Genomic DNA, 13516 nt, shown 5'->3' with positions numbered 1-13516 from the left:
TTTTACTCTCTGTACACATTCACGTACATTTCCAGCCTTATCTGTGTGACTTTGGAAGTAATAATATCTCTCAGGGTTCTTGTGAGTCTCCAAGCAGATTAAGTGTGAAATGATGCTTTAAAAACTCTGGTACTGAATATAATTCTGAGACACCAGCCAAGTGATCTGGCGTTGAAAGTAGGTTAGGAATCTGTGTGCTGGGAGCAAAGACTGAGGTGGGGTGAGGGTGTGCATCTCTGGGACTCATCCTGGCCCTTGGTATACTGGCCCAATGGAGAGCTCCACTGATGGCTGGGCTGAGGTTCCAGATGTAATGGCTGTCTTCAAGATGGACTTGGATACTGAGGTAAAGACGTAGGGACTTTGGTTTTCAGGTAAAGACAGAAAAATGTGGTCGAGACCTTGCTAGTCACTTTCTCTGTAAGGCTTGGTTAGATTACAAATACAAGCGCTTTCACTATAAGAACAAAATGGATTTTTAAAAACTTAAAATTTTCTTACCCTTTTAAATAAATTCCCAGGATACCAACAACTTTCTTCCAGAAGAGCAATCTGTAAGATTTTGTATTTTCTTTTATGATTTAGGCTTTCATTTTTGCTCCAAGAAATGTGACTATCAAGGGAAAAAAGCCTCAAAACATCAAAAACTCTTGTTAAAAATTAAGCCATGTTCTTGCAAAGGGTAAGAAGAATGGATTAGTAGACTGAGCACTAGATCCTGATTAAAAAACTTCAGATCATTTTTATCTGCCTCTTTATTCCTTTATAATTCATTTTCCGCAGGTTTCATGGTAGTCCATGAGGGAAAGGGCCTCAGTGGGTTGTAAATAGCAATATAAGGGTTATCTGTGATTCCCAGATATCTAGCTCCAAATTCTTCCTTGAACTCAAGCTTTTATATCTACTGCCTAATTGGACATCTTCCCTTGGAATACATTCCCTTGGAAGTATTGATCGGTTCAGGTTCAGTCACTCAGTCGTGTCGACTCTTTGCGACCCCATGAACCGCAGCACGCCAGGTCTCCCTGTCCATCACTAACTTCTGGAGTCTACTCAAATTCATGTCCATCGAGTTGGTGATGCCATCCAGCCATCTCATCCTCTGTCATCCCCTTCGCCTCCTGCCCCCAATCCCTCCCAGCATCAGGGTCTTTTCCAATGAGTCAACTCTTCTAATCAGGTGGCCAAAGTATTGGAGTTTCAGGTTCAACATCAGTCCTTCCAGTGAACACCCAGGACTGATCTCCTTTAGAATGGACTGGTTGGATCTCCTTGCAGTCCAAGGGACTCTCAAGAGTCTTCTCCAACACCACAGTTCAAAAGCATCAATTTTTCGGCACTCAGCTTTCTTCACAGTCCAACTCTCACATCCATACATGACTACTGGAAAAACCATAGCCTTGACTAGATGGACCTTTGTTGGCAAAGTAATGTCTCTGCTCTTTAATATGCTGCCTAGGTTGGTCATAACTTTCCTTCCAAGGAGTAAGCGTCTTTTAATTTCATGGCTGCAATCACCATCTGCAGTGATATTGGAGCCCCCCAAAATAAAGTCTGACACTGTTTCCACTGTTTCCCCATCTATTTCCCATGAAGTGATGGGACCAGACGCCATGATCTTAGTTTTCTGAATGTTGAGCTTTAAGCCAACTTTTTCACTCTCCTCTTTCACTTTCATCAAGAGGCTTTTTAGTTCCTCTTCACTTTCTGCCGTAAGGGTTGTGTCATCTGCATATCTGAGGTTATTGATATTTCTCCCGGCAATCTTGATTCCAGCTTGTGCTTCTTCCAGCCCAGCGTTTCTCATGATGTACTCTGCATATAAGTTAAATAAGCAGGGTGACAATATACAGCCTTGGCGTACTCCTTTTCCTATTTGGAACCAGTCTGTTGTTCCATGTCCAGTTCTAACTGTTGCTTCCTGACCTGCATACAGGTTTCTCAAGAGGCAGGTCAGGTGGTCTGGAATGCCCATCTCTTTCAGAAGTGTGTTGGCTGTGACAGCGCAGAAGCGCGCCGGCTGCGATGGACAGCTCAGAAGCGTGGCCGTGAGGAGCTACCCACTCACCCAAGGTCAGGGGCAGTGACTGAGAGCGCCAGGATGTATTGATAGGTAACTCAAACCCAGCAAAGTCAAAATTACACTCCTGATTTCCAGCCCTCATAAACCTGTTCTTCCTCTAATCTCCCTCATTTTACCACCATTCTCCCATTTGCTTAGCCCCCAAATCTTGGAGTCATTCCTGATCCCCTTCTTTTTCTTAAAGCCACATGCACTGTGGGGGCAAATCCTTTTGGCTTTTTTTAAAGAGTAACAGCTTTGTTGCAGTGTGAATTCACAGACCATAAAGTGCACTCTTTAAAAGTACAGCTACGTGGTTTTGGATATATACACAAAGTTGTGCATTGGTCATAACCACCTGAGTTCAGAACATTTTCATCTCCAAAAGAACCCCATTCTCATTAGCATTCATTCTATTCCCTATTCTCCAAGCTCCTGGTGGCCGCAGGCACCATTTTACAACATACAGGCATTGAGGGTTCCATTTTGTATTCATCCTTATCAGTACTTGTTATTGTTTTTGATTAGAGCCATCTTGGTGGGTATGAAGTGGTGTCACACTGTTTATGGTATGTATTTCCTGAGCATCCTACTGGCTCTTCCTAGAAAGCTTTCTCCCATCTGACCATCCTTAGCATCTTCACGGCTCCTTCCTTGGTCAGCACCATTGTCATCTCTCCCCAGGGAAATTCCACTGCCTGGTGTCCGTCACATGCTTCTACACGCATATGTCCCACCATATGCATATGGCGCCCCTCATCTACAAGCTTCTACAAGCTTCCTGCCAGCCGGCAGCCAGACTGACCCTTTGAAACCTGAGATCATGTATGTGCCGGCTCACACCCTTCTCATCAGTGTGCAGCCCATTCCCTAGGTGGCCCACAGGCTTTGCAGAGCATGGCTGGCTTTCTCTCTGACCTCACCTTTTCTACTTCTCTTCTCTCACTGCCTCCAGCCACCCTGGCCTTCCTGCTGCTCCTCAAACGCCCGACCTCTCCTAGCTCAAGGTCTCACCTTGCTGCTTCCTCTACCTGAAACCTAGAGTCACCCATGTCTCCTTCCTTTCCTCACTCACATTGTTGCATGAACATTCCTGACTCAGTGTATCCTTTCCCCACACTTGCTTTTATAAAATGGCACTCCAACACCCTTTTTCCCCTCTCCCACTTTACATATTTTTCAAATTATTTTTAATGTCTTTCATTGTACTGAGATTTATTTAACCATTTGAATATTGACTGTCTCTCCCATTAGAATGTAAGCTCCTCGAGGGCAGAAGTTTACACTTGAAAGCAGCTGAGCCTAGACTGCTGTTCATATAAAGCAAACACTTATTTTTTAATGAATTAAGAATGAATCCTGAGGGTGATGGTGGGATAGCTAGAGCCTTCAAAATAGACTGAATTATTTGTGGAGATGATGTATTTTAGGGAAGGGGTAAAGTGAAGAAGAACTAAAGAGCCTCTTGATGAAAGTGAAAGGGGAGAGTGAAAAAGTTGGCTTAAAGCTCAACATTCAGAAAACTAAGATCCATGGCATCTGGTCCCATCACTTCATGGCAAATAGATGGGGAAACAGTGGAAACAGTGGTTGACTTTATTTTTTTGGACTCCCAAATCACTGCAGATGGCGACTGCAGCCATGAAATTAAAAGATGTTTACTCCTTGGAAGGAAAGTTATGATCAACCTAGATAGCATATTAAAAAGCAGAGACATTACTTTGCCAAAAAAGGTCCATCTAGTCAAGGCTATGATTTTTCCAGTAGTCATGTATGTATGTGAGAATTGGACTATAAAGAAAGCTGAGTGCCGGAAAATTGATGCTTTTGAACTGTGGTGTTGGAGAAGACTCTTGAGAGTCTCTTGGACTGCAAGGAGATCCAACCAGTCCATCCTAAAGGAGATCAGTCCTGGGTATTCATTGTAAGGACTGATGTTGAAGCTGAAACTCCAATACTTTGGCCACTGATTAGAAGAGCTGACTCATTGGAAAAGACCCTGATGCTGTGAAAGATTGAGGAAGGGAGGAAAAGGGGATGACAGAGGATGAGATGGTTAGATGGCATCACTGACTCAATGGATATGAGTTTCAGTAAACTCCGGGAGTTGGTAATGGACATGGAGGCCTGGCGTGCTGTGGTTCATGGGGTTGCAAAGAGTTGGACACACCTGAGTGACTGAACTGAACTGAACTGAACTGAAAGTCTTTCCAAATAAACTGTTGAAAAAGTATTAACTTCCAGAAATTGCCAATTCATATATATGGGAATATTCCTAAAGTTTAATGGAATGACATGCTGCACTCAATGGGGATTGAGATGCAAGTGATTCATGTGGAATGTGCTTTAAGAGGACTTTTGATGTCCCCTCCCCTACTGAGGCAACTGTGAACACCCAACCTCAAAAGTTAACATTGTTTACTTTGTATTACAGGCCTGGAATTTTCCAAGAATAAACAAATTGCTATTTACATAGACTTGATTTTCTCCCACCACTGCAGATGATCTTAAATGGATTTAAATGTTACATTTCTTAATTGGTCTTTTGCAACTGTTTTTTCATCCTTTTATCCTTTGCTGATCTCTCCCTCTATTTGTAGAAACAATATGCTGCATTGTGTAACAAAGATTTAATTTTATCCCCAACCATTTAAAAATATATCTTGAATGAAGGAAAGTATATTGTATTAAGGTTAATGGAGAAGAGGTTAAAAATGAGGATACGTGTTTTAGAAGTCACTGACTAATTTCCCACTCTACCTTACTTACCAGCATGCTTCCAATTCTGCTTTATTTCAATTCCAAGATTCTAAGCTGTGACAGCAAGGCAGAGATTATGCAGTTTTTAGCATAATAGGATGCCCTTTAGCCTCACCATCTTGACAAGCCACTTGGGGATGAGAATGAGACCAAAGACAAGTTCACCAGATGGAACATAATCAGAAGATACTGTTTAGGCCTAGTCAGGCTTGTAGGACAGAGACACAGACCTTTCTATGATCCATTTTGTTGTTGTTATCCAGTTGCTAACTTGTGTCTGACTCTGTGACCCCATGGACTGCAGCATGTCAGGCTCCTCTGTCCACCATCTCCCGGAGCTAGCTCAAATTCACATCCATTGAGTTGGTGATGCTATCTAACCAACCTCATCCTCTGCCACCTCCTTTTCCTTATGCCCTCAATATTTCCCAGCATCAGAGTCCTTTCCAATGAGTCAGCTCTTCACATCAGGTGGCCAAAGTACTGGGGCTTCCTTTTCAGTATCAGTCCTTCCAATGAATATTCTGGGTTGATTTCTTTTAGGATTGACTGGTTTGATCTCCTTGCAGTCCAAGGGACTCTCAAGAGTCTTCTCCAGCACCACAATTCAAAAGCATCAATTCTTTGGTGCTCAGCTTTCTTTATGGTCCAACTCTCACATCCACACATGACTCCTGAAGAAACCATAGCTTTGACTATAATAAGAATCTAAAACTCCAACCTGTTGACAAGCATTAGGCATTTCCACTCACTGGGAAATTTGAGCTACACATATTCACATAAAACCTTCAACAGAAGGAATGACTAAAAGCAGGAATGAAGAGGAAATGCAGATGACATTTAAATGAAAGCTCCTAAAGACCCTGTGACACATTTTAAACATATCACACACAATGATTAAAAATTGTAGTTCATTTGTTGTCTACCACGTGAAATAGAAGTCCAAGATGTTTCTGAATAAACACTTGAAAAAGAACAGAGGACCTAACAAAGTTGAGTCCACCATCGCACACCAGGCTAACAGGAAGAGAGCTTGGTTCCAGCCACAGAAAATTTAATGCTGATCTGTTAGGGAAGCTCCCCACCCAGGTGATCCATTTGTCCTTTAGCAGCCTTTCTGGTTTTTTCCAAGGCCACCTGCAAATCATTATAAAGAGGTTAATAGGACATACACAGAGGTCATCAGAAATCGAAATCTGTTCTGTTTCTTCTTGATTTCAAAAGAAGCAGTTGATTCACACTTTGGTCAAAACTGTTATTTAACCAAATATTTTTGCACTGTTATCCTGAAAACCCTGTACTCCAGAAAAACATCTACTTCTACTTCATTGACTACACTAAAGACTTTGACTGCATGGATCACAACAAACTGTGGAAAATTCTGAAAGAGATGGAGATACCAGACCCTCTTACCTGCTTCCTGAGAAATCTGATGCAGGTCAAGAAACAACAGTTAGAACCAGACATGGAGCAACAGACTGGTTCCAAATAGGGGAAGGGGTACATCAAGGCTGTGTATTATTACCCTGCTTATTTAACGTATATGCAGAGTACATCATGAGAAACGCTGGGCTGGATGAAGCACAAGCTGGAATCAAGATTGCCGGAAGAAATATCAATAACCTCAGGTATGCCCATGGCCACCACCCTTATGGCAGAAAGTGAAGAGGAACTAAAGAACCTCTTGATGAAAGTGAAAGAAGAGAGTGAAAAAGTTGGCTTAAAACTCAACATTCAAAATACCAAGATCATGGCATCTGGTCCCATCACTTAATGGCAAATAGACGGGGAAGCAATGGAAACAGTGACAGACTTTATTTTTCTGGGCTCCAAAATCACTGCAGATGGTGAGTGCAGCCATGAAATTAAAAGACACTTGCTTCTTGGAAGAAAAGCTATGACAAATTTAGACAGCATATTAAAAAGCAGAGACATTACTTTGCCAACAAAGGATCATCTAGTCTAAGCTGTGGTTTTTCTAGTAGTCATGTATGGATGTGAAATTTGGACTATAAAGAAAGGTGAGCACCGAAGAATTGATGCTTTTGAACTGTGGTGTTGGAGAAGACTCTTGAGAGTCCCTTGGACTTCAAAGAGATCCAACCAGTTCATCCTAAAGGAAATCAGTCCAGAATATTCATTAGAAGGGCTGATGCTAAAGCTGAAACTCCAATACTCTGGCCACTTGATGGGAAGAGCTGACTCATTTGAAAAGACCCTGATGCTTGGAAAGATTGAAGGTGGGAGGAGACGGGGATGACAGAGGATGAGATGGTTGGATGGCATGACTGACTCAATGGACATGAGTTTGAACAAGCTCTGGGAGTTGGTGATGGACAGGGAGGCCTGGCGTGCTGCAGTCCATGGGGTCGCAAAGAGTTGGACAGAACTGAGCGACTGACCTGACTGATCCTGAAAACAAGTGAGCAGTATATGTTATAAACTACTTCTACACAAAATTCCTCTTTCAGATGAGTATGTAAATATACTGATTGAGCTCTGACACAAACAAAATCACTTCTTCCTGTGCTTTAGAAAGGCTATATATTTACAAAATGCACACAACTATTTCTCTTACTCAAAAAGGGATAAGGATTTGTAAGAATTCCTTTTGATAGATGGGGGTTAACCACAGTCAGTATATCATTTGATTATTAATTCAACTTGGAATTTGGGAAAGAAAAATTTCAGGTCACTGGTTATCAGTCTTTGTGGTACTATTGCTCAGCTATCTCAAGGAATAATTACAAATTCTCTAAAATATCTCAAAATAAAATTAATTCTAATTGCTTCAAAAGCAACAGTTTTAGAGCCCTTATATGGGCTTATCTAGACCACATATTTTGACTCAGATATTTAAGCCTCTAAATATCCCAGTGAGGTAAGAATTATTCTTACTGTAATTTTACAAAGGAGGAATCTAGGACAGAAATTAGGGAACTTGACCAATATCACAAAAAAGATGACAGATCTGGGTTTTTTTCTTTTCTTTTTTTTTTTAGATCTGGGTTTGAATTCAGTCAGGCAGGCCTCAGAGCACATGCATTTTGCACCGAGTAACATTCATTTATTTGGTGAAAAGTCTACAACGGACACACGCAGGGCTAGCATTGGCCACAAGTCGGACACCACGGGGTTTGTGCTCAGCACTCAGGCCAAAGTGTCACTGCTGTGGGTTCGCGGCCACAGCTGGTCAGCCGGCACGGCCTGCACATCATCATACTACCTTCATCTCCTCGCTTAATTATTTCAAAAAATATAGCAGGTTTATTGAGATATAATTCACATACCATACAATCCCTTCACTTATGGTGTACAATTTAATGGCTTTCAGTATATTCACAGATTTGTGCAACCATCACCTTTAGCAGGTCTTACATGTTAGCAGTCACATCCACACTGACTCTCTCCAGCTTCTAACAAGCAGAGATTAGTTTCCTGCATCTCTGAACATCTCATACATATAGAATCATGCAATATTCTCTGCCTTCTGTGCATACCAATGCCTTATGTGTGTGACTTTTTTCACTTAGCGTAATGTTTTCAAATTTAATTCATATTGTAATATGTATTAGTATTTTTTTAATTGTCAAATAATACTCCAATATGTGAATTTTCCAGGTTTAAAAAGTCCATTCATCATTTGATGCCTGCGTTTCTACTTTTTGGCTATTATGAATAATGCTGCTGTGAATCTTTATGTGCACATTTTTGTGTGGACATATATTTCCAATTCTCATAGGTATATACCTATTTGGAGCCTGGCGGTTTTCAGTCCATGCGGTTGCAAAAGAGTCAGACACAACTTAGCAGCCAAACACCACCACTACCACCTAGGTATGCAATTGCTGGGTTAGTGGTGTCTCTATGTTCTGTGTTTTGAGGAGATGCCACACTGTTTTCCATTCTTGCGTATTGATATTAAGTTTTCCTCAGCTGACCGTTTTTGCAAAAGCGACTTTTTTTTTTACTCTGTAGAGTCAGTTGGCATTGGAAATCAGGGATACCAGATTTTGTCATCAACAGTCAAATATTCAACATCTGGTTGGCTGTAAATAGCCACTTTCACTAATGGAAACCAAATGGAAAGTTTAGAGTACCCTTGAGTAATTGTCCCATCTCTTCTTACTATTAAGTCTTTTTAGTGAGCCTATGAAACAAATTTAATAAATAATAGTAAAATTATAACTAGTATCTACTGAGTACTGTAGCTGTTCCTGGCAGTCTATGAAATATGCTAACTATATTTTATCATCTAATTTTAGAGCTACTTTTTACAAACATTTTTTTAATTGAAGGATAATTGCTTTACAGAATTTTGTGGTTTTCTGTCATACATCAACAAGAATCAGCATGGGTATACCCATGTCCCCCGACTCCTGAGCCTCCCCCCCACCTCCCTCTCCATCCCACCCTTCAGCCTGTCACAGAGCCCCTGTTTGAGTTCCCTGAGTGACATTTTAAAAAAAACTGAAGTATAGTTGATTTACAATGCTGTATTAAATTCTGATGTAGAGCAAAGTGGTTCAGTTTTATACATATAAGTATTACATATTATTTTTCATATCTGTTTTCATTATGGTTTATTATGGTTTCATTATGGTATACTACAGGATATTGAATATAATTCCCTATACTATATAGCAGGGCCTTGCTGTTTATCTATTTTATAAGTATTTGTTCATAGCTGCTAATCCCAAACTCCTAATTTATCCTTCCCCTGCCTTTTAACCATAAGCTTGTTTTCTATGTCTGTGAGTCTGTTCCTGTTTTGTAAATAAATTCATTTGTATCATATTTTAGATTCCACATATAAGTGATATTGTGCGGTATTTGTCTTTCTCCTTCTGACTTATTTCACTTAGTGTGATAATCTCTAGGTCCATCCACGTTGCTGCAAATGGCATTACTTCATTCTTTCATAGCCTAGTGGTATTCCGTTGTATGTTTATATCTTCTTTATCCATTCATCTGTTGGTGGACATTTAGGCTGCTTCCATGTGTTGGCTATTGTGAATATTGCTACTATAAACAGTGGATTGCATATGTCTTTTTAAATTAGAGTTTTCTCCAGATATATGCCCAGGAGTGGGATTGCTGGATCATATGGCAACTCTATTTTTAGTTTTTTGAGGAACCTCTATGCTGTTTTTCCTGGTGGCTGCACCAACTTCCCACCAATAATGTAGGAATGTTCTCTTTTCTCCACACTTTCTTCAGCATTTATTGTTTATACTCTTTTAATTATGGTCATTCTGACCTGTGTGAAGTGATAGCTTATTGTAGTTTTGATTTGCATTTCTCTATTAATCAGTGAAGTTGAGCAGTTTTATTGGCAATCTGTATGTCTTCTTTGGAGACATGTCTATTTAAGTCTCCTGTTCATTTTTTGATTTGGTTCTGTTTCTTTGTTATTGAGTCGTATGAGCTGTTTGTATATTTTGCAAATTAAGCCCTTGTCAGGTCTCATTGTTTGTGTATTTTCTCCCAGTCTGCCAGTTGTCATTTTGTTTGTTACGGCTTCCTTTGCTGTGCAAAAACTTACAAGTTTGATTAGGTCCCATTTGTTTATTCTTGCTTTTATTTCCATTTCTTTGAGAGACTGAACTAAGAAAATGTTGCTATGATTTATGTAAGAGAATATTTTGCCTATGTTTTCTCTTCTAGAAGTTTTATAGTGTCATATCTTATATTTAATTAAGTCTTTAAGCCATTTTGAGTTTACTTTTGTGTAAGGTGTGAAAGTGAAAGTGAAAGTCGCTCAGTCATGTCTGACTCTGCGACCCCATGGACTATAAGGTCCATGGAATTCTCCAGGCCAGAATACTGGAGTGGGTAGCCTTTCCCTTCTCCAAGGGATCTTCCCAACCCAGGGACTGAACCCAGGTCTCCCATATTGTAGGTAGATTCTTTACCAGCTGAGCCCCAAGGGAAGCCCAAGAATACTGGAATAGGTAGCCTATCCCTTCTCCAGGGGATCTTCCCAACCCAGCAATCCAACTGGGGTCTCCCGCATTGCAGGCAGATTCTTTACCAACTGAGCTATTAGGGAATCCCGTAGGGAGTGAGGAAGTATTCTAACATCGTTGATTTATATGTGCTTGTCCAGCTTTCCCAACACTACTTGATGAAGAGACTTTCTTTACTCCATTACATATTCTTATCTTGGCAAAGATTAATTGACTGTAGGTGTGTGGGTTTATTTCTAGACTTTCTATTCTGTTCCATTGATCCATACCTCTGTCTTTGTGCCAGTACCCTGCTGTCTTGATTCCTGTGGCTTTGTAGTATTTTCTGAAGTCTGGGAGGGTTATGCCTCTAGCTTTATTTTTTTCCCTCAGGATTGCTTTGGCAATTCTGGGTCTTTTGTGGTTCTATATAAATTTTAAGATTATTTGTTCTAGTTTTGTGAAAAATGTCATGGGTAATTTGATAGGGATTGCATTAAATCTATAGTTTGTGTTGGGTAGGGCCCAACACATTTAAATAATATTAATTTTAATATATTTAATAATATTAATCCTTCCAATCTTAAGAATATGGGATATTTTCCCATTTCTTTGAATCATCTTGAATCATCTTCAATTTAATTTATCAGTGTTTTAAAGTAGAACTACTAAAATATAAGATAAAAAAATAAGAATGACAGCTATATTTTATCTATACTAATGACTAGGTAGAAAAAAATTTAACTTGAAATAAGAAAAACTAAACCAAAAGACAAACTTCCCCAAATGAAAAGCTAGTCAGAAGAGGCCCTCTTAGAAGGGTTAAAGACAGTTTCACTGAGGGCATTTTATTTTCAGGAAGGAGGAAAAACAGTGAACTACTATTATTTCTTTTAAGTCTGAATATTCATGATACTATCTCAAGGTTTGAGTTTTCTATAAAGTACACAGAATTTGTTATCAAAGTGTGATAGAAGCTAGTAACCATTAACTAAAGAGAAATACTGGATTGATCTTATACAACATTTTTATTGGCTTTTGTTAAAAATTTTCTTGTTGTTGCAAAATGCCCATCTCTTACCAAGTATAAGAATCCACTTGAGTAGATTTGCCCATTATAAACTACTTCAAAGACCAGTGAGCACACATAGAGTCAAACAAACAAACAAACACACACACAAACAATGAGAAACAAAACTTATACAGTATGTAATCTGTGATATGGTTAACGACGGATACATTTATATTCATCATAACAAATGTTAAGACCAAAAAGGCTTGTTTAGAATTAATATAATTTGTGTGGTAATGCTATTTCCTACTAAAAGAATTATAATACATGTTAGAAAATCCACATATAGGCTTCTTCCTGGAAATAAAAACCATACTGATCAATTAGCCTCAGTGTATTAGTGAGGAAAAAAAGATGCATATCTAACTGAAGAGTTGCACCATGTTGATTCTGATTTTGCATGAAGCTGATCATATAATAATTTCCCATTTGGTTTAAAGTTCTGAATCCAAAACTGAGAAACTGTTTAGAAGCATAATTATTTTCAATGAATTCGAAATTACCCTTAGAATTGAAGGCCATGGGAAGAATATGTAACCTGAGTTCTGATTTAGTCCTTAATATCCAGTCCTCAGATCCAGCTCTCAGTCATCTTCATTCTTTAGGAAAGACTAGACTTTGCTATTTAGCAACCAATCCAGGAACTAGATTTCAGCACACTAACCACATCTTCCTTCTCTGTATCATATTTGTATGCTTTGGGTCCTGAAAAGAAGTAAATGTAGCCTAAAAGAGACAAAGTTGAAATAATGGTTACTGAAAATGACTTGAAAATTTATAAATGGGATGGCCTTGCAGTTGTAACTTTCTCGAGGGGGCACCAAAGAGAAACAGGGAATGTGCCAGGGGGCAGCTGGCTAACCCTCAGCCCAGCTATCTCTGAGCCCTGGAATCTGACACCCCTAGCTTGCCAGTCATCTCTCATTATTCTCTCTGCCATGCAGGGGAGCTCTGTGCCTCGCCTCAGGTTGCTCCCATCCGGGAAATCCACCCCCCACTTTTGCTTTCCCGAGTCAAAAAACCAGCCATTTTTTAAAACCCAGCAGGTTTTAAAGTCCCACCACGAAATCTATACCAACTGATGCTTGTTTTGATCTTTTCTTTCTTAGATCACCTCTTGCAATTACTGGGAAGACTACCACCCAATTCAGTACTAAATTATAGATTGTCTTGATTTCTAGTAATTTCATCTGCGTTGGATGGAGGGGCATTTCCCAAAGAGAGTAACCATTCCAAAGTTGCCTTTGCATTTCTCGACAGTGTCCAGCTCTGTGCTAAACACTCAAGACGAATGTGTTGACTGACTGATTCAAAGATTCAATTAAACTTATTAAACCCAGTTCAATTCAACTTTCACAGCTATGTGTCAAATTTCAGAAGCTGGGTGATAGAATGGGGAAAGGCATTTATTCTCAATGGGAAGGTTGAGAATATATACATTTTAAAGACGAAAAAGGTAATTTTGACTGGATGACCTTTATGATGTAACTGGCTAATGGACTGAAGCTATACTTTTAAAACTTTGCATTTGTAAAGAGAGACCCATAATGGCAGACTTTTTATACTCTTTCTGATGGTTAATCTGGTTAACTAAATTTATAAGGGACTCAGGGCCCCAAAAAATAAGAACCAAGGACTCCCCTTCTGAAATCCATTTTCAGTTATGTTAAAGCA

The 13516-nt window shown here is 39.6% G+C and overlaps 1 protein-coding gene across 1 annotated transcript in view; it reads right to left on the bottom strand.

The window, feature by feature from the left end:
* Positions 1-12467: 12467 nt before the first annotated feature.
* The window catches only part of MMP20 (matrix metallopeptidase 20), a 58049-nt gene continuing 57000 nt past the window's right edge, over positions 12468-13516 (bottom strand). The window contains exon 10 of the mRNA XM_061143348.1: positions 12468-12568. Coding sequence (XP_060999331.1) covers positions 12468-12568 — 101 coding nt within the window. The remainder of the gene's footprint in view (positions 12569-13516) is intronic.

This window comes from Dama dama, chromosome 1 (assembly GCF_033118175.1).
Source record: "Dama dama isolate Ldn47 chromosome 1, ASM3311817v1, whole genome shotgun sequence".
NCBI lineage: Eukaryota > Metazoa > Chordata > Mammalia > Artiodactyla > Cervidae > Dama > Dama dama.
The sequence above is the reverse complement of the archived record's forward strand: the minus strand, read 5'-3'. Positions and strand labels throughout refer to the sequence as shown.